The sequence below is a fragment of the Neopsephotus bourkii genome, unplaced genomic scaffold (assembly GCF_033783945.1).
Source record: "Neopsephotus bourkii isolate Nb327-2 ecotype Australia unplaced genomic scaffold, CSIRO-AGI_Nbou_v1 NB_398, whole genome shotgun sequence".
Lineage (NCBI taxonomy): Eukaryota > Metazoa > Chordata > Aves > Psittaciformes > Psittacidae > Neopsephotus > Neopsephotus bourkii.
The window spans coordinates 711218-726077 of NW_026900902.1; the positions used below are offsets into that span (position 1 = coordinate 711218).

General features: G+C 40.5%; 1 protein-coding gene across 1 annotated transcript; it reads left to right on the forward strand.

The window, feature by feature from the left end:
* The first annotated feature begins 5789 nt into the window (after positions 1-5789).
* On the forward strand, positions 5790-14327 carry METTL21C (methyltransferase 21C, AARS1 lysine). The gene is given in 7 exon segments (XM_061349305.1): positions 5790-5804; positions 7013-7055; positions 7058-7121; positions 10905-11068; positions 11860-12002; positions 13549-13666; positions 13933-14327. Coding segments are annotated over 7 exon segments (942 nt in total).
* Positions 14328-14860: the final 533 nt, after the last annotated feature.

Sequence of the window (14860 nt, forward strand, 5' to 3'; positions counted from 1 at the left end):
TCAAATACACGTGTGTGTAGAGTCCATGTACATGCATATGAATATACATATTTCAATCTAACTATGATTTCTCTTAAGTGTATGTATCATCAGGGGTGTTGAATGGAATACTGGGGCTGTTCCAGGAGGATTATACACCTTAAGTGAGCTGAGATAAGGGAACAGATTATTTCCAACACTTTGAGGATCCTTCAGTATAATAAAGTCAAAGGCTTTTAGGAAAAAAGTGCTGGGGGAGGGTGAGAAGCTCCAGGCTGCAGGAAGAATTATTTGTGAAGGGTTCCACCCTCTAATAGAAATAAACATCCCAGGCTCTTTTAAAATAAGAGGTAATCTTAAATATGAAGGCCCCTAAATCCACCTGCAGCTCATTAAGCAGCTGCTTTCCAGGCCAGATTTAACTGAGGAAGAGATTACTTACCTCCACATCAAGTCCAAAGGAGTTTTCTGCTGGGGATCAAGGTAAAGCATAAGCTCTTAAGCACATCCTTAACTCAAGCATGCCTGTGGTAGCCGGGAGCTGCTGGCCAGCTTCACTGACCATGTCCACCTCTTGATGTGGAGATGGGTGAGCAGGTGGGTGCTACGTTGCCAAGCTGCCCAAGCCCTGACTTCCTGTTGCTCCTGTCCTTGAGAACCACTTGACCTGCTGGAAACTAGCTCAGGGGCCTGTGCAGGCTATCTCCTCCCACCCCATGGAGGGTTGAGTAGGTGAGAACTAGGACTGAGTGATGGGTGCTGTGATGCTTGGCTCAGGAGGGGCTCATGGCTTGCATGAAGCCAAGTCTGAGTTAACTAGTACTTGAAGACAGCAGGTCAGAAATACCCTGTCTGGCTCTGGGTAGCATGGCAGGAGACCAGGACCAGGACAGCTCACCTCTCCTCCTGCAGCTCCTCACCTGTCAGTGAGGTCTGTGTTGGCTGGCTTGAATATCATCAAGGTGTCCCTCTTGGGTTGTCTGCCAAGGGGTAATGGAGGAAGGGTTTCCTGAATGCTTTTTCCTTATTTATTTTGGCTCCACCAAAGGCTTTGTGTTTAGCTCCCATCATCTTTCCTCTGAATTAATAACCAGAGCGGGTTCTCCCTGTATATGCTAGGTGCCATTTGGCTTAACCCCACGTGCGCAACCACATCAGCTCTTGACATCAAGAGCCTGCTGAGTCATAGCCTCATCCTTCATATCACCACTGGTGACGCAAAGCAAGACAGCTCCTGGCCTTTGCTTCTCTTCTGTCCCAGCTTTCAGCAATGCTGCAGAACCTGAATTATATCAAAGGGCCCTTTCTGGAGACAGGGGACACTGGTCGTTTAAATGTTTCCGATACATTGGTAAGAATTGGTACTCACAATGGAAAAATTAATGTCCCATTTGTAGTCAGAGATCAGAGCATGGAGCAAGCTCTCTTAATAAACAATCTTTAGTCCAGTATTATAATTAGTATTATATATATAATATAAACATTTATACATATGTTATTTATCATTATTTTCCTCTTATACTTAACAGTTTCTGATTTTCCCTCCTCTGGAAGAGCAGGCTGTTGCTATCATACTGTCTTTGTGATTTCTGACTTGGCTTCTGTGACGAAATAAAAAACCAGCCCTCACTTCACAAACATGTGGTCATGCTTCTTAAATGAAACAGTGTGATGCTCGGAGTATCAGGGCTGTAATTCAAGTTGCTGGTCACAAACTGCCAAAGTAATATTTCTTTCAGGATATTGCCTTGCACTGGACCTGAAGATTGGCTTACAATCTGTTTCACCACGCAGGGTATCTGTTACTGTTAGGGAGAGTGATTAGCAAACACTGGCAAGGCATTCTCCCAAATAATGTGTCACTACTACTCACTGGTGAATTTAAATGAAAAGATAAATATTAAACACAAGCAGCTCACCTCTACGCATGCTTTTCCTCTGTTGTTTATGTATCTATTGTAGCAGATAAGATTTTTTGATGTTTTGTGAGCTGTCATTTAAAACCAACAAATCAAAGATCCTTACTAAAGGAACTCCTGAGCATAGAAGCAGGCCTTCTCCTATTAACAGCACCATAGCCAGATGTTATAAGTGCAGAAGTAAATGTTTAAAACACTAAGAGGTAAGTAGCGCATTCGCGGATTGTTCCTTTCAACTGAGGCTGTATTTGTTTCATCAATGATTTAAAACACTGAAAGTGCAATTTTACACTGGTTTGACTACTTCAAGTTGACTTTGGTGGCTTTGGCTATTGCTGTCCTAGTCCCAGATAGCAGCTGACTGAGAAGAGCTGTGCTACCATACTTGAAATAGTCATGCCAGCATTGCCCTTAGTTCTTTGCAATGAAGTGCCTCTTCCAAGGCAATGACAAACTGGTCCCAGATTCTCCATTCAGGTGAAATATTTTCCTAGTCAGGCAACACACGAGCTGGTGATACAGCTTCCTACAGAAGAAGAGTGCCAGATGCCACAGAGAATGCTCTTAGACAAGTTTTCTTGCTTTCACAGGTGTACTACAGCATGTGAGGCCCGTTAGATGGTGGCCTTTAGAGAAGAGCCCTTAGTGCTTTGGTGTTGAAGGGGCTTGAAATGATCTACTAGCTTGAATGTGTATGGAGCAGTTGACAAGAAACAGTGGAGGCAACCTTACCCCCATTAGCAACATCTTAAGCCGTGGAGAGAGAATGTCCTTTCTCATGTTTCCTGCAGACGCTGGAGATAATTCTGAGTCTGTAAAACTCTGCTGGGTGTATATATGCTGGATATATTTGCAAGACCTCAGTCCGAGTTTGAGGAGTGAGTACATTCTTGTCAGGTCTTCAGACTGATGCAGTTTGGAAAAAACAACCCATGCCAAAGTGAGGAGCTTCTGTCCATGCAGTCCTCTGAGAGCACAGATGTCTGCACCGTCCGCACCCACTAAGTGGGTCACGTACATGTTTTGCAGTTTAGAAACAGTTCTGAAACGCAGTGGGGGTGGAGCAGAGTAGTTTCTGTCCACCTATGCTATGTATTTATTCTCCTTAAACGAGCATTTGCCCCGCAATCTCGCTAAGAAGCACAGTTTAACTCGGAGAACACTCGACTCTTACTGTTCCCTGTGAATCTTGTTGGCTTATGTGGGGTTGGAGCGACTTCTTGCCATCTAAGTCTCAGTCTTAGATGAGACTCTATTACTTGCCACCAAGCAGTATCACTTGGTGACAAGTGCCACTGTGAGCAAAGTGGCAAGTAATCCCAGGTCACGCTCAAATGAATTAGCAATTGTCATTCAGTAAAGTGCTTGCATACATTTTCCAATCTAATCTTATTATATTTAATGGGATTTGGAATGTCCTTAATGGCTGTGCTATAGCTGAGTGATCTTCTGACTTGGAGCTTCAACCAGAGGCTGTACAGAACCAAACTGTGCAAACCTCCTGTCACCCTGGCACTCAGGCCCTGCCTCTGCAATGTGCTGCCCATCAGCGTCCTCTCTAAAATGGAGACTGCACCTCCTTGGGAGTCTCAGCAAGCAGCCTAGACACACATTTGCCAGGAGTGGTTAAGGTATAGCTGCTCCTGCCTTAGGCTTTAGGAATGGCCTTCTACAAGCAATTGCAACTCCATTTTCTGAGCCTTCATGCTACATGATGGTTAGACCATTACATGGGTGACAAGTACGGCTACTAGCTAGTAGCCAAAATTAAAACCAATCACATTAATTATGCAGATCTTTCTGTGCATCTTAAACCTTTCTAACTTTACCTAGGTATTTTCCTCAAGAAAAGAAGATTGGAGGAAAGAAAATGCTTTCCTTTTTATGTATGCCTTATTATTTACCAGCTAACATCAACACAACCATTCTTCTCTGTTTAACTAGGACAGATGTCAGACTTACTGGCCCACTGTTCCCTAGCTCCTTCCAAGACCCTCTCAGAAATATGCCACACGTTTGTACCATTTCTTGTACTTGGATATTAAGTCTACTTTCAGCTGCAGCACCATGGTCTTGGAGCTGGTAATTTCACTATAGAGTTCTGGTAATTGCTATCTGGTCCTGGCAATTTGTGACTATCAATTTAATTGATAAGAATATATTTTCACTTTTCTGGTTTAACTGAGCTGGGTTGTTTGGTATGAAGAAGTCTCTGGGGAGACATTCTAGCAGCCTTCCAGTACCTAAAGGGGTCCTACAAGAAAGTTGGAGGGGGACTTTTTACAAGGGCATATAGTGATAGGACAAGGGGGAATGGCTTTAAAAAGGGTAGATTTAGATTAGACATTAAGGAAGAAGTTCTTCACTATGAGGAGGATGAAGCACTGGCACAGGCTGCCCAGAGAAGCTGTGGCTGTCTGTCCTGGTTTAAGCCCAGCTGGCAATTCAGCCACACAGCTGCTTGCTCACTCCCCCCCCCCCTCCTGGAGGGATGGGGAGGAGAATCGAAAGAATGTAACTCCCACGGGTTGAGATAAGAACAGTCCAGTAACTAAGGTATAACCCAAATCACTACTGCTACCACCAGTAATAATAATGATAAGGGAAATAACAGGGGAAGAGAATACAACCATTCACCACACACCAACCAATACCCAGCCTGATCCGAGCAGTGATCTAGCCCTTCCAAGTAACTGTCCTGACTTTATATACTGGGCATGACGTGCTGTGGTATGGAACGCCTCTTTGGTCAGTTCGGGTCAGGTGTCCTGTGTCTGCTTCTTCCCAGCTTCCCCTCCTCGCTGGCAGAGCATGAGACTGAGAAAGTCCTTGGTCAGAGTAAACATTACTGAGCAGTAACTAAAACCATTGGTGTTATCAGCACTGTCAAAAACACAGCGCTGCACTAGCTACTAAGAAGGAGAAAAATTACTGCTACTGCTGAACCCAGGACACTGGCCCATCCCTGGCACTGTTCGAGGCCAGACTGGATGGGGCTTTGAGCAGGTCCTGGTCTAACGTAAGGTGTTCCTGCCCATGGCAGGAGGGTTGGAACTGGATGAGCTTTAAGGTCCCTTCCAACCCAAACCAGTCTATGATGATTCTATGAATTCTGCCTTCTTTCAGCAGAAATCTGGCAGACTTTTTTCTCCCAATGGGTTCAGAAAAGATCTTAAAATTTTAATGCCTATTTCTCACAGTCTTTCAATCAAAGTTTTAGCAATTTTAAATAATTTTACACTGAGCTTGGTACTATTAATAGCAGAGGAGTTTTTATATTTGTTTTAAATCTAAATCACTAATCTATCATCCAATAATACAAATATGATTCTACTTGGCCTATACACCAAAAAGGATGCTACTGCTGAGTTCAGTGACAGGCAGAATTACTAAGAAAACTCTTTCCAGCTTTCCTGCTAGCTTGATAGCACTAAAGAGGAAAAAGAACTACATCACCAACTGGTGACTTAATTCCATAGGGGCTACACCTCCAGACAACACTTATTTTCAGTGTTCCACAAGAAATGCTTGGAGACAGAATGTAGCATAAGAGGAATTTGTACAACTTATAGAGTAAATATATGTCAACGGCAGCTACGTTCCAGTCTATCAGTGTTGACTGCTGTGTCACTTACAAACAAGAAATGAAGCCATACCTACATGATTTATAAGCAAGCTGTAACACTGGCCCTACAGTTGCCATCCTTAGTGCAAGAGACAACATACAGTAAGGCAGTTCCTCTGATTTAAAAAATAAACTATTTATGTTCAGCATCAATGCCACTGCTAAAACTTAGGACAGAACTTTACCAGCAGCACCAGTCTGAGCTACATTCACCCTCAATGACAAATACAATAAATATGACAGTTGGAATTGCCAGTTAAAAGACCATGTCTTTCAAAAAGGTATAGCAGCCATTCCAACAGCAGCGTATCTCCTTGTTTCCTTTCTAATAACAGCTACTGACCTAGCTCAGGACCGCTTATTTGCACGACGTGTGAAGTCAGGCAGGTATGCGAGATGCAATGTTTACAATATCAGCTTAATACACTTAATATCTTAATACTAGGCCCCAATATAAAAAAAAAAAAAAAGTATCTTTTAGCTATCACATTTCAGGGGAAACAAACACGTGAACAAGCAGCCAAGCACTTCCTGTGTTTGGTGACTACTACAGACACACAGTAGCTAATGTGTGTAATACACAGTGCCAGTGACAGAAAAAGCTCATTTTTCCTTCGCTGCTCCTCAAGAGAGCATCACCTGATTTAAAAAGCTGTCCATCCAAAGACACAAATGTCTATAAACTGAGTGAAAGAATCTACATCCCACTCCCTCATTTCTATTGCCAACATTCAGTCGTTCATTAATTAGCAGGGGATTGTTTTCTAGCTTTATGACTTACAGAGTTCCTTAAATTCTTCCATCCTTAGAAAGAAACTGAAGTACAGTGTCTTTTACAAGAAGAAATGAGAACAGAAGGGCAGCAACATGGTAAATGCATATAGAACTCTCAAATTCTTGAGACATGCAAGGAATACATATTTGGTTTATCTCCCACATCTATAATATCCATCTGTTTCAAAACAAGGAACTGCAAGATTTTCTGATGAAAGTGTGTTGTTCATGTTCGCACCCTCTCTTTCAGCAGATACAACATTTCCTGTGGTCATGACCTGCTCTAAAGATGACAGGGAAGCTGCTGATTTCCTCAGGACTGTCAGTTCTCTGTGACTCAGGGTTAGGGGAATGGGACACCCAGAGCTTCCCCAGCCAGGTGCTCACCAGGGCAAGGAAGACTTGACCTTTCCCTGGCATTAGGAGCTTGAACTTTTCTCTCTGGGCTACTGCCAAGTGGCCACACGTTATTTATGGGGTAGTCTGCCCGCACCAAGTTGCTTGTTTGGGTCAGCACTGCAGACTGTAAAGCAAACACAGGGAACACATAATCTGAAATATTAGACCAAGAGGTTGGAGGCAGCAGAGATTTTATTTCTGAACATTGGTTCTCTTGGGAACTCTGAGCCCAAGAGCATTTTTCCACACATAAATGTGTGTTTAGTGTAACACAGTCAGTTCTTTGAGCGCTGCCTGGTAATGTTACTCAAAATAGCCTGCAGTCCGACGGGGCGGAGCTCAGAGTTACTCCTTCCAGGTAGTATAAAAACCTCTGGGGCATGCATCTGCCCACAGGAACCCTCCAGTGCCTTCTGTCACAGCAGGTACCTGCAACAGCTGTCCAGCTAAGGTGTGTGATGTGCCTTTGTGTTCTCTGCTGACTAGCAACAGAAATAACATTTGTCTGAATTCTTGTATTCCAGGTCAGCTCTTGCTAGCCAGTGAAACCCGGCTTACCTAACCCCTGCTGTTTGTGAGGAGAGAGTGTCACTGCTGGTTTTCATTATGTGGATGCATTTACCTTGGGGACTCAATTAGCATATGGGTTTATTATAGTGATGTTCCTAGCACTGACATTTCCTTTACTTCGTAGCATTTATATTATTATTTGTTTGTTTAGCGCATGATGAGAAAATTGTGTGAGCTCTAGGAAACATGGATATTAGTGCGTGGTATGAGTGTATAGCTAACCCTATCTCGTAAAGCATATGCTGCAATTGCATTTCCCATGTGAGCAAATGGAATTGGCTTTTGCCCAAATAATTCAGACTAGAACGGACTACGCTGTGCAACTTTGTGCGGAGGTGAGAGAAACACATTTCAGCAGAGCTGTGCTGACAGCTGGAGACCCAGTGACACAGTACTGCTCGCTAACCTACTTTTCTTTTGGACATGTAGCTAGATGTGAAAAGCTCTCTCCAAGCAATGGATTATGGAAGTTCAAGTGCACAAAGTTTATTCTTCTAGGGGATAAATCATTACCTTAAAATTTATCATCACCTTACAATTTGCCATTCAGTGTTTAATTGTGTTGTTAGTTTTATGTGGCATTATTAAGTTGACATAATTTTGTGAATTATTCTTTCTTCCTTAGGTTCTGAAGAATCAAATGTGATTTAGTACGTTATTTTATTCACAATAGTTTAAGACTACTAATGAAGTCAATACTGGTTTAAAAATTTTGGAAAGCATAGAATTTAGATTATTATTTCCCATCAGGACAGTTTTGGAAAGAAGGCAGCTGCTAACATTCATAAAGAGTCAACATTTTATAAGGGAACAGATTTTGGCTGCAATATTATTCAATCAAAATCCTTTTAGAGGTATAGCATTTGCAGTAAAATATGGATCAGAAAAATGTCAAAATAGTAAGAAACGTCAGGTTTTTTAATTCTAGAAGCACAGCAGCAACTTGACCATGTTACACATAATGCAAATACTACCTATTTGCAAATAGCTCTCTCAGTATTCACTTGGGTCTGTAGTCTTCAGGTGCGGTTTGTCATTTAAAATGATAAAGCTGTGCATCATTAAGGCCAAGATACTAACAAGATACTTGAATTCTTGAAATTATAACATTAAACATGTCCAGTAACTTAATTACATTTTATAAAAATAATTTAACAGTTATGGTGGTAGGATATATATAAATATATATATATATCAAATTGTTTAGCAAATGCTACACCTGTGAGAAGATAATGATATTACTACAGCACCTAGAAGCCCCAGCTTCTAGATGCAGTGGTGTTGGAACCAGATGATCTTTAAGGTACACCTTCTGACCCAAACCATTCTATGATTTTAAGAAGGGATTTAATAAAACCAGCAAAGTGCCTTTATAAATATTTAAGCAGACTCCTATTTTAGAGAAGCTCAAAGGACAAACCAGGAGAAAGCATGTTTTTAATTTGAATTTAACAGTCAGTCTGTACTGAGTGATCATAGAGTATATATCTTGTTATCAGCAATGCAATTATATTTATTGCAAGTACATAACAGTGGATCAACAAGTGTATATTTATTAAGCGTGTTTCCAAGCTATTTCCTGGTAGTCACTGGTGCTCACAGCCAACTGAAATTTTGACAGAACTTGTCTAAGCAAGGAATAAAATGCAGAAGTATAGCTTTCTACTCAGACTCAGAGTTTACTCACTACACAAGCCCTTCTGGTTTTTAACATGAAACAGTACCAGAGACAAGGCAAAGTTTCCTCCTGCTATGTGATTTCAGGATTGTCTTTCCACCTAAACAGCACAAGTTTCATGCTACAAGAGCCTTACCAAAAAAACAGGAGCCCAACCAGCCAACCCCAAACCCCCAAATCTGAAAATGTGCTTTGCATGTTTAAACATGAGACGTTCAGAAGACTGGGCCTTCAAGCAACTGTTTTCTGGCTGTAGCCGTCACCAGTTCTGACAGATTCGTCTCTTTCCATTACTCACCTTCCCAGTTCCACAGGTCTTGATGTATTTTCCTAGAGATTTCCTTAATCATTGAAACACAACCAGATTTTACTCCAGCTCAAGGCATAAAAAAGAGGCATTGCTGAAAACTGGAAGTATACTTTTGATTACCACTGCTGTTGTAAGGAGGCACATTTTCATGTGTGAGACACAAACAGATGCATTCACTCAGATGTCAGGTAACTGCAGCATTAACTTAAGTCTCTTATCTACTGTCATGATACCTCAAATAGCCAGAGATGCATAGCCAGAACTTGTTACTAGCAAGCTAGAGGCCTTCTTAGGAAAAAGAAGTACCTAAAAAAAAAAAATACATCTGCCAAAATCTATTTACTTCGGAGCACTCTCTTTTCTGAAACACTACAAAGCCACTGTCATGACTGAACAAATGCTTCAGGAGGAGTTAGAACACAAATCCTGTCCTTGCAAATAAATCCTGTCCTTATTCACCAATAAGGAATGTATCAGGTATCAGTAAAACTGCAATGGTGTCAATACCGTATCTACAAATAAACCACCCACACAAGTCAGCATTCACTCTTGCTCCTTAAAAAGCTACCTGTGGGCACTGCTGAACCTTCTGGCTGCTACCAAACCTCTCTCCCTTCTGGCCACGATATCCAGAACAGCTTCCTACATGATGCAACCCAAATCATACAACGTTTTGGCTGCAGTGCATGTGGCTGGAGAGAGCAAACAAATGCATGTTCTCAAGAATGAGCAGGGTAAGGCAAATCATGGATAAAACCGGCACACTCCAGCCATCATGATATGTGGCAAGAGCAAATCTGTACAGCCTCTGGCCAGAGCAAGTTACGAACCATTTTTTGACCCTATTTATACATACATACCTGTGTATGTATCTACACATAATCTCAGGTGCTATCACTGAAGAAAACTCCAGTTATACTAGAAGTTTCACTGGCATATTTCTCCTCAGGCAAATTCAGACCGAGCCCTACTCCTGCTTTTACTGCTTGTTAGCAGTGTCAAACAGTTCCTTCTTTGGTTGGGTGCTGTACACCCTGCACACCGGAGATGCAGTCATTTGTAACAAGAGTTCTCCAAAAAAAGCTTACCGATTCAAACTTCTCACTGCAATCTGCATGTTCTGCAGTTCAGTACATTTCAGGGTAATTCAATTAGCTGTCCTGCAGGAAACAGGCAGAAAAAACAATTCTACACAAGGAGACAAAATAAAGAGCACTGGCTGCAGCAAAAGAACCAGTTTTATCACAGGAATGTCAAGTCCTGAGTTCTTTGAGAAATGGTAAATCACATATATAAGGTCATGGATGTTAAAGGACTGCTCATCTTTCTCGGCTATTGCTTCAACTGATAGAAGTACCATGCATGTAGCTCATGTTTCAGACTGATGAGTGGCACCAATTCAGTGACATAATGCTAAAATGTTGTATAAATGGTAAACTAAACATGATGAACATGATAAAACTCCTGACAGTATAACTACACTGCAGAAAGTGCTTGCAGCAAATTCCAGTCGAGTGGGGATGTCACCTCCCATCATTGAAGAAGCCCCAAAGCAAAGCCCACCCGAAGCACTCATTGTCTGCTTCTAGTTATACCTCATAAAAAGAGAGTGCCTGTAACTCTCACAACATTTTCTCCATTCCATTTCAGCTTTTTTGCCATGATATCTGCACAGCAGCCACCATTCCCCAGCACAATTCAAAGAGTAATGGACTACCCAACTGAGGAAGAAGAAACTTGTGAAGAGCAGTATGGTTCTGAAAACTGCACTTGCAGCTCCAACCATGCATCATCAACAGCAGAATCTGACTCAGGTTTAATCCAATTTAAATATTGCAATTGCTGTAACATGCTAGCATTTCGTACTTTAATTATTCTCTTTTCAAACAGGAGATGTCACCATGTCACTCTTCCTTTTGATGTCTTATCATTTTTCCCACCGTTTCCCCTTCTTTGACGTTAATCATCTGTGCATATTCTAACAGGCTTCCATGAACAGCACAGTCGTTCAGAACCATGTCCTTGTTTTCAGTGAGATCAGACAGAGCAGTTCAGCAGGGCTGGAGAACTGACTTGCTGAGCAACACTGTATATGTCAATGTATCCTTGCAGTATCTTACAGCCCTTCTTTTATGGAAGAATAAATAACCACAAAAAGGAGCTCCCCCCCCCCCCCCAATGTAAGAAGAAAACCTTAATTCCTTTTTACAAAAGAAATTTCATGTTTTAGATGAAAACTACAAGTACAACCCCTGCATGGCATACTCTGGCATAGTATTAACACTCCAAAAATACAGGCTAATTTAGTCCTGAAAGTCTTTTAGTAGTTGTTAGCAGATTTATGTATTTGAATCAGTGTATCTTTTCTAAAAGCTTCATTTCTACCTATAAATTGCCCATACAAACACTCAGAATGGCAGGAAATGACCGTTTCTCTTTTCAGTCTCCGGCCAGACAGACCATCCACTTCTGGACAACAACCAGTCTCAAGGCCAATGGCCTAACATGTTTCCTAGCCCATGTGCCTATGTATTATTTTTATCTTTAACAAGCTCCATACCAACACCTGCATGTAACAATACAGATTTCATCTTTTCTCTCACAGATTCACCAGTAACTCTTAAAATACTACAGAGCTGGGCTCCTCAGATTTCGCACTACTTCGATAAAGCGCACTACACGTATGTTGGCCACCAGATCATCATTCAGGAGTCCATAGAACATTTTGGAGCTGTGGTATGGCCAGGGGTAAGTACGTGACACAGAACCCAGAAAGCTGACACAACGGAAGAGGAGTAAACCATGACAGTGGCACACAAACGTTAATGAAGCTTTCTTGAGAGGACACTTTGGACAGCAGAGGTTTCCCTATGCAGAACACAATTGTGAGGAAATTCAGCAGAAAGCTCTGCCTTATGCTAATTTGCCAGCTCATGCCAAAAATACTGTGGCACCCAAATATTTGTGAGTTGGATGCAGATACTGAAAAAAATAATAAAGAAAGGGAACCTGGGAAAAAGTGTTCAGCTTTCTCCTTGTTTTCAATTCACTGCTGTGAAGTAAACAATCAGCAGTACAAAAAGGAAGCTAAAAAAGAAAACAGATTAAATAAAGGAGGTTAAAAAATTAAATACACTTCTTCTAAAGAGCAGGCTGGAACAGTTCCATTACAGCAGGAAAACTGTACTTGCAAACAGTTCTTCAGTCTTTGCTTCTCCTGCTCTTAAAACCAGACTTTTATGTGAACTGAGAACACTGCCTTTGGGGGAAACAAAGGTAAACTGATAAAGACATGAAAATTAGGATTTCAAAAGTTTTCAGATCCACATTTATTGAAAAAGCTCACAGAAAATGGCAGACAATTTCAAAACAATAGAGAAAAGAAAGCGTAAGGGCGAGTGAAACAGTATCACATTTTGAAGTGTCAGATCATCAGTTCTCACATTAATCAGGTGTCAGAATGCAAATGGTAAAACTTTCCAAGAAAACAGAGGTTGCACGAAGTTGCCTGGTGGTTCATTAGCTGTCAGCTTCCCAGAACAGGTAGCCAGTGTTGCATTATGAAAAGCACAAGAGTTAAAACAGTAACACAACTCTAAAGAAGGGAAGCGCAAAGGGGTGAAGGTAGTTTCCTTGGCATTACTTTATGTTGTTCATTAAAAGCCAATTAATATTCTATTGATAAGATTTTTACAAAGGTCTGATAAGCAATACTCACATAAAGTGCTGGTTTTTGGTATTTGGCTTTTTGATTTTTAAAGCTTACACCATTACCAATAGGCCAGTGTTGAGTTGGTAGATAAGAAATTTTTTACATTTCCTTTGCAAAAGAAAAAAAAAAAAATTGTTCTCAGAAAAAGTTCTCAAAAAATCTCTGCTGAAGCCTGACTCTACTTTATCATAGAGATAATAAACAATAACATTTATGATAATAAACCAGAACATTACATTTTAGATATCGTTGAACCTCCTGTGCTGTTCTGACTGCACGGTTCTCACCTAAACACTGCCTACCTTAGGCTGTGAGAGGACTCACAGTGTATAAGTCTGTGTAGCAAATCCATATTCCATAAACCTAAACCTAAAAATAAGCTGTTTATATTTTTTAATATAAAAAAACCCAGGACACATCATAATTCTTTCCATTTTACATTTTTACTTTGCAGCCGTTTTAGTGTTTTTCATTGTATATAAAAAAAACAAACCAAAACAATAAACCCTGTATAAAAACATCTGCTGAATTTCTATGCAACTTACCTGTTACCCTCATATGGATATGTGTTAACTGTTTTAGGCACTGGCTTTATCTCAGTATCTGGAATCAAATCAAGAACAATTCAACCTCAAAGACAAAAAAGTTTTGGAAATTGGTGCTGGAACAGGCTTAGTTTCCATTGTGGCCTGTATCTTAGGTTAGTAAATTCGTATTTCCTTTTGCATTTCTTGTGAAAGATGATCTAGATCTGCCACTGTCTCTTTAAGGCAATAAAGTAAGTTTTAGTAAACTTTGTCATTGCTTTTTTAGAAATGAAAAGTACTTTAAAATACTGTTTTGTTAAGAAAGAAACTACCCTAATTATTGGTGAGGGGGAAGCTGGGGAACTTATGCAGATAGTTTTATATATGTTTATGTTCAACTGCGTACCTGTGAACTGAAACAAATTCATGTTTTCTTCAGGAGCTTACGTTACGGCTACTGATTTGCCTGAAGTTCTTGAAAATCTCTCATATAATATTTCAAAAAATACACAAAACATGAATATACACAAACCTGAAGTGAGAAAACTGGTATGGGGAGAAGGCCTCAATGAAGACTTTCCTCTATCCACTTGCCATTATGATTTCATACTGGCAAGTGATGTTGTATATCACCATGCAGCTCTGGAAGCCCTGCTAGCAACAATGGTGTATTTTTGTAAGCCAGGAACAGTATTACTATGGGCAAATAAATTCAGATTCACTGCAGACTATGAATTTTTGGAAAAACTCGGCAATATATTTAACACAACGATTCTAGCAGAATTTCCAGAATCAGATGTCAAGCTGCTTAAAGTTACAGTAAGAGAGAATTAAAGAGAAAACTATTCCTAAGTTTGATTTAGTGGCAGAACATCAGTTTGGAATGCTTTGCAGCATTAGGGTGCACCTTCTGTGCATTTATGTTTGTAAAGCTGCAATTGTATCCAAGTGTTGCATTTTAAGTAGTGAAAAAAACTGGCATGACAAATGATAAAGCAGTTTGTCTCTGGCTGATACATGTGACTTGTTCAAACAGACCAATTTCACTCCACTGAAGGAACAGTGTTAGTAGCAACCGTTAGTAAAGTCTTTAACAGAAAGCATTGATCTTCTGGGATGCACTGAACTTCAGTTGTTTGTAAGGTGTTTTCTTTCAGCAAGTTCCATTTATGTACTCTTTCAGAAACCAATGCAATTTATAGCTTTATAATTTGTTTTTATTAATTATAAAATAATCTTTTAAAGTATCAGAGCGGACATGGTGTTTCTTGATCTTCAGCTTTGCACATTTATTCTGCTGTGGTTTACATTTTAAACAATATTAAACATATACGTATAGCTTTACAATACCTGATCAAGATTTAACT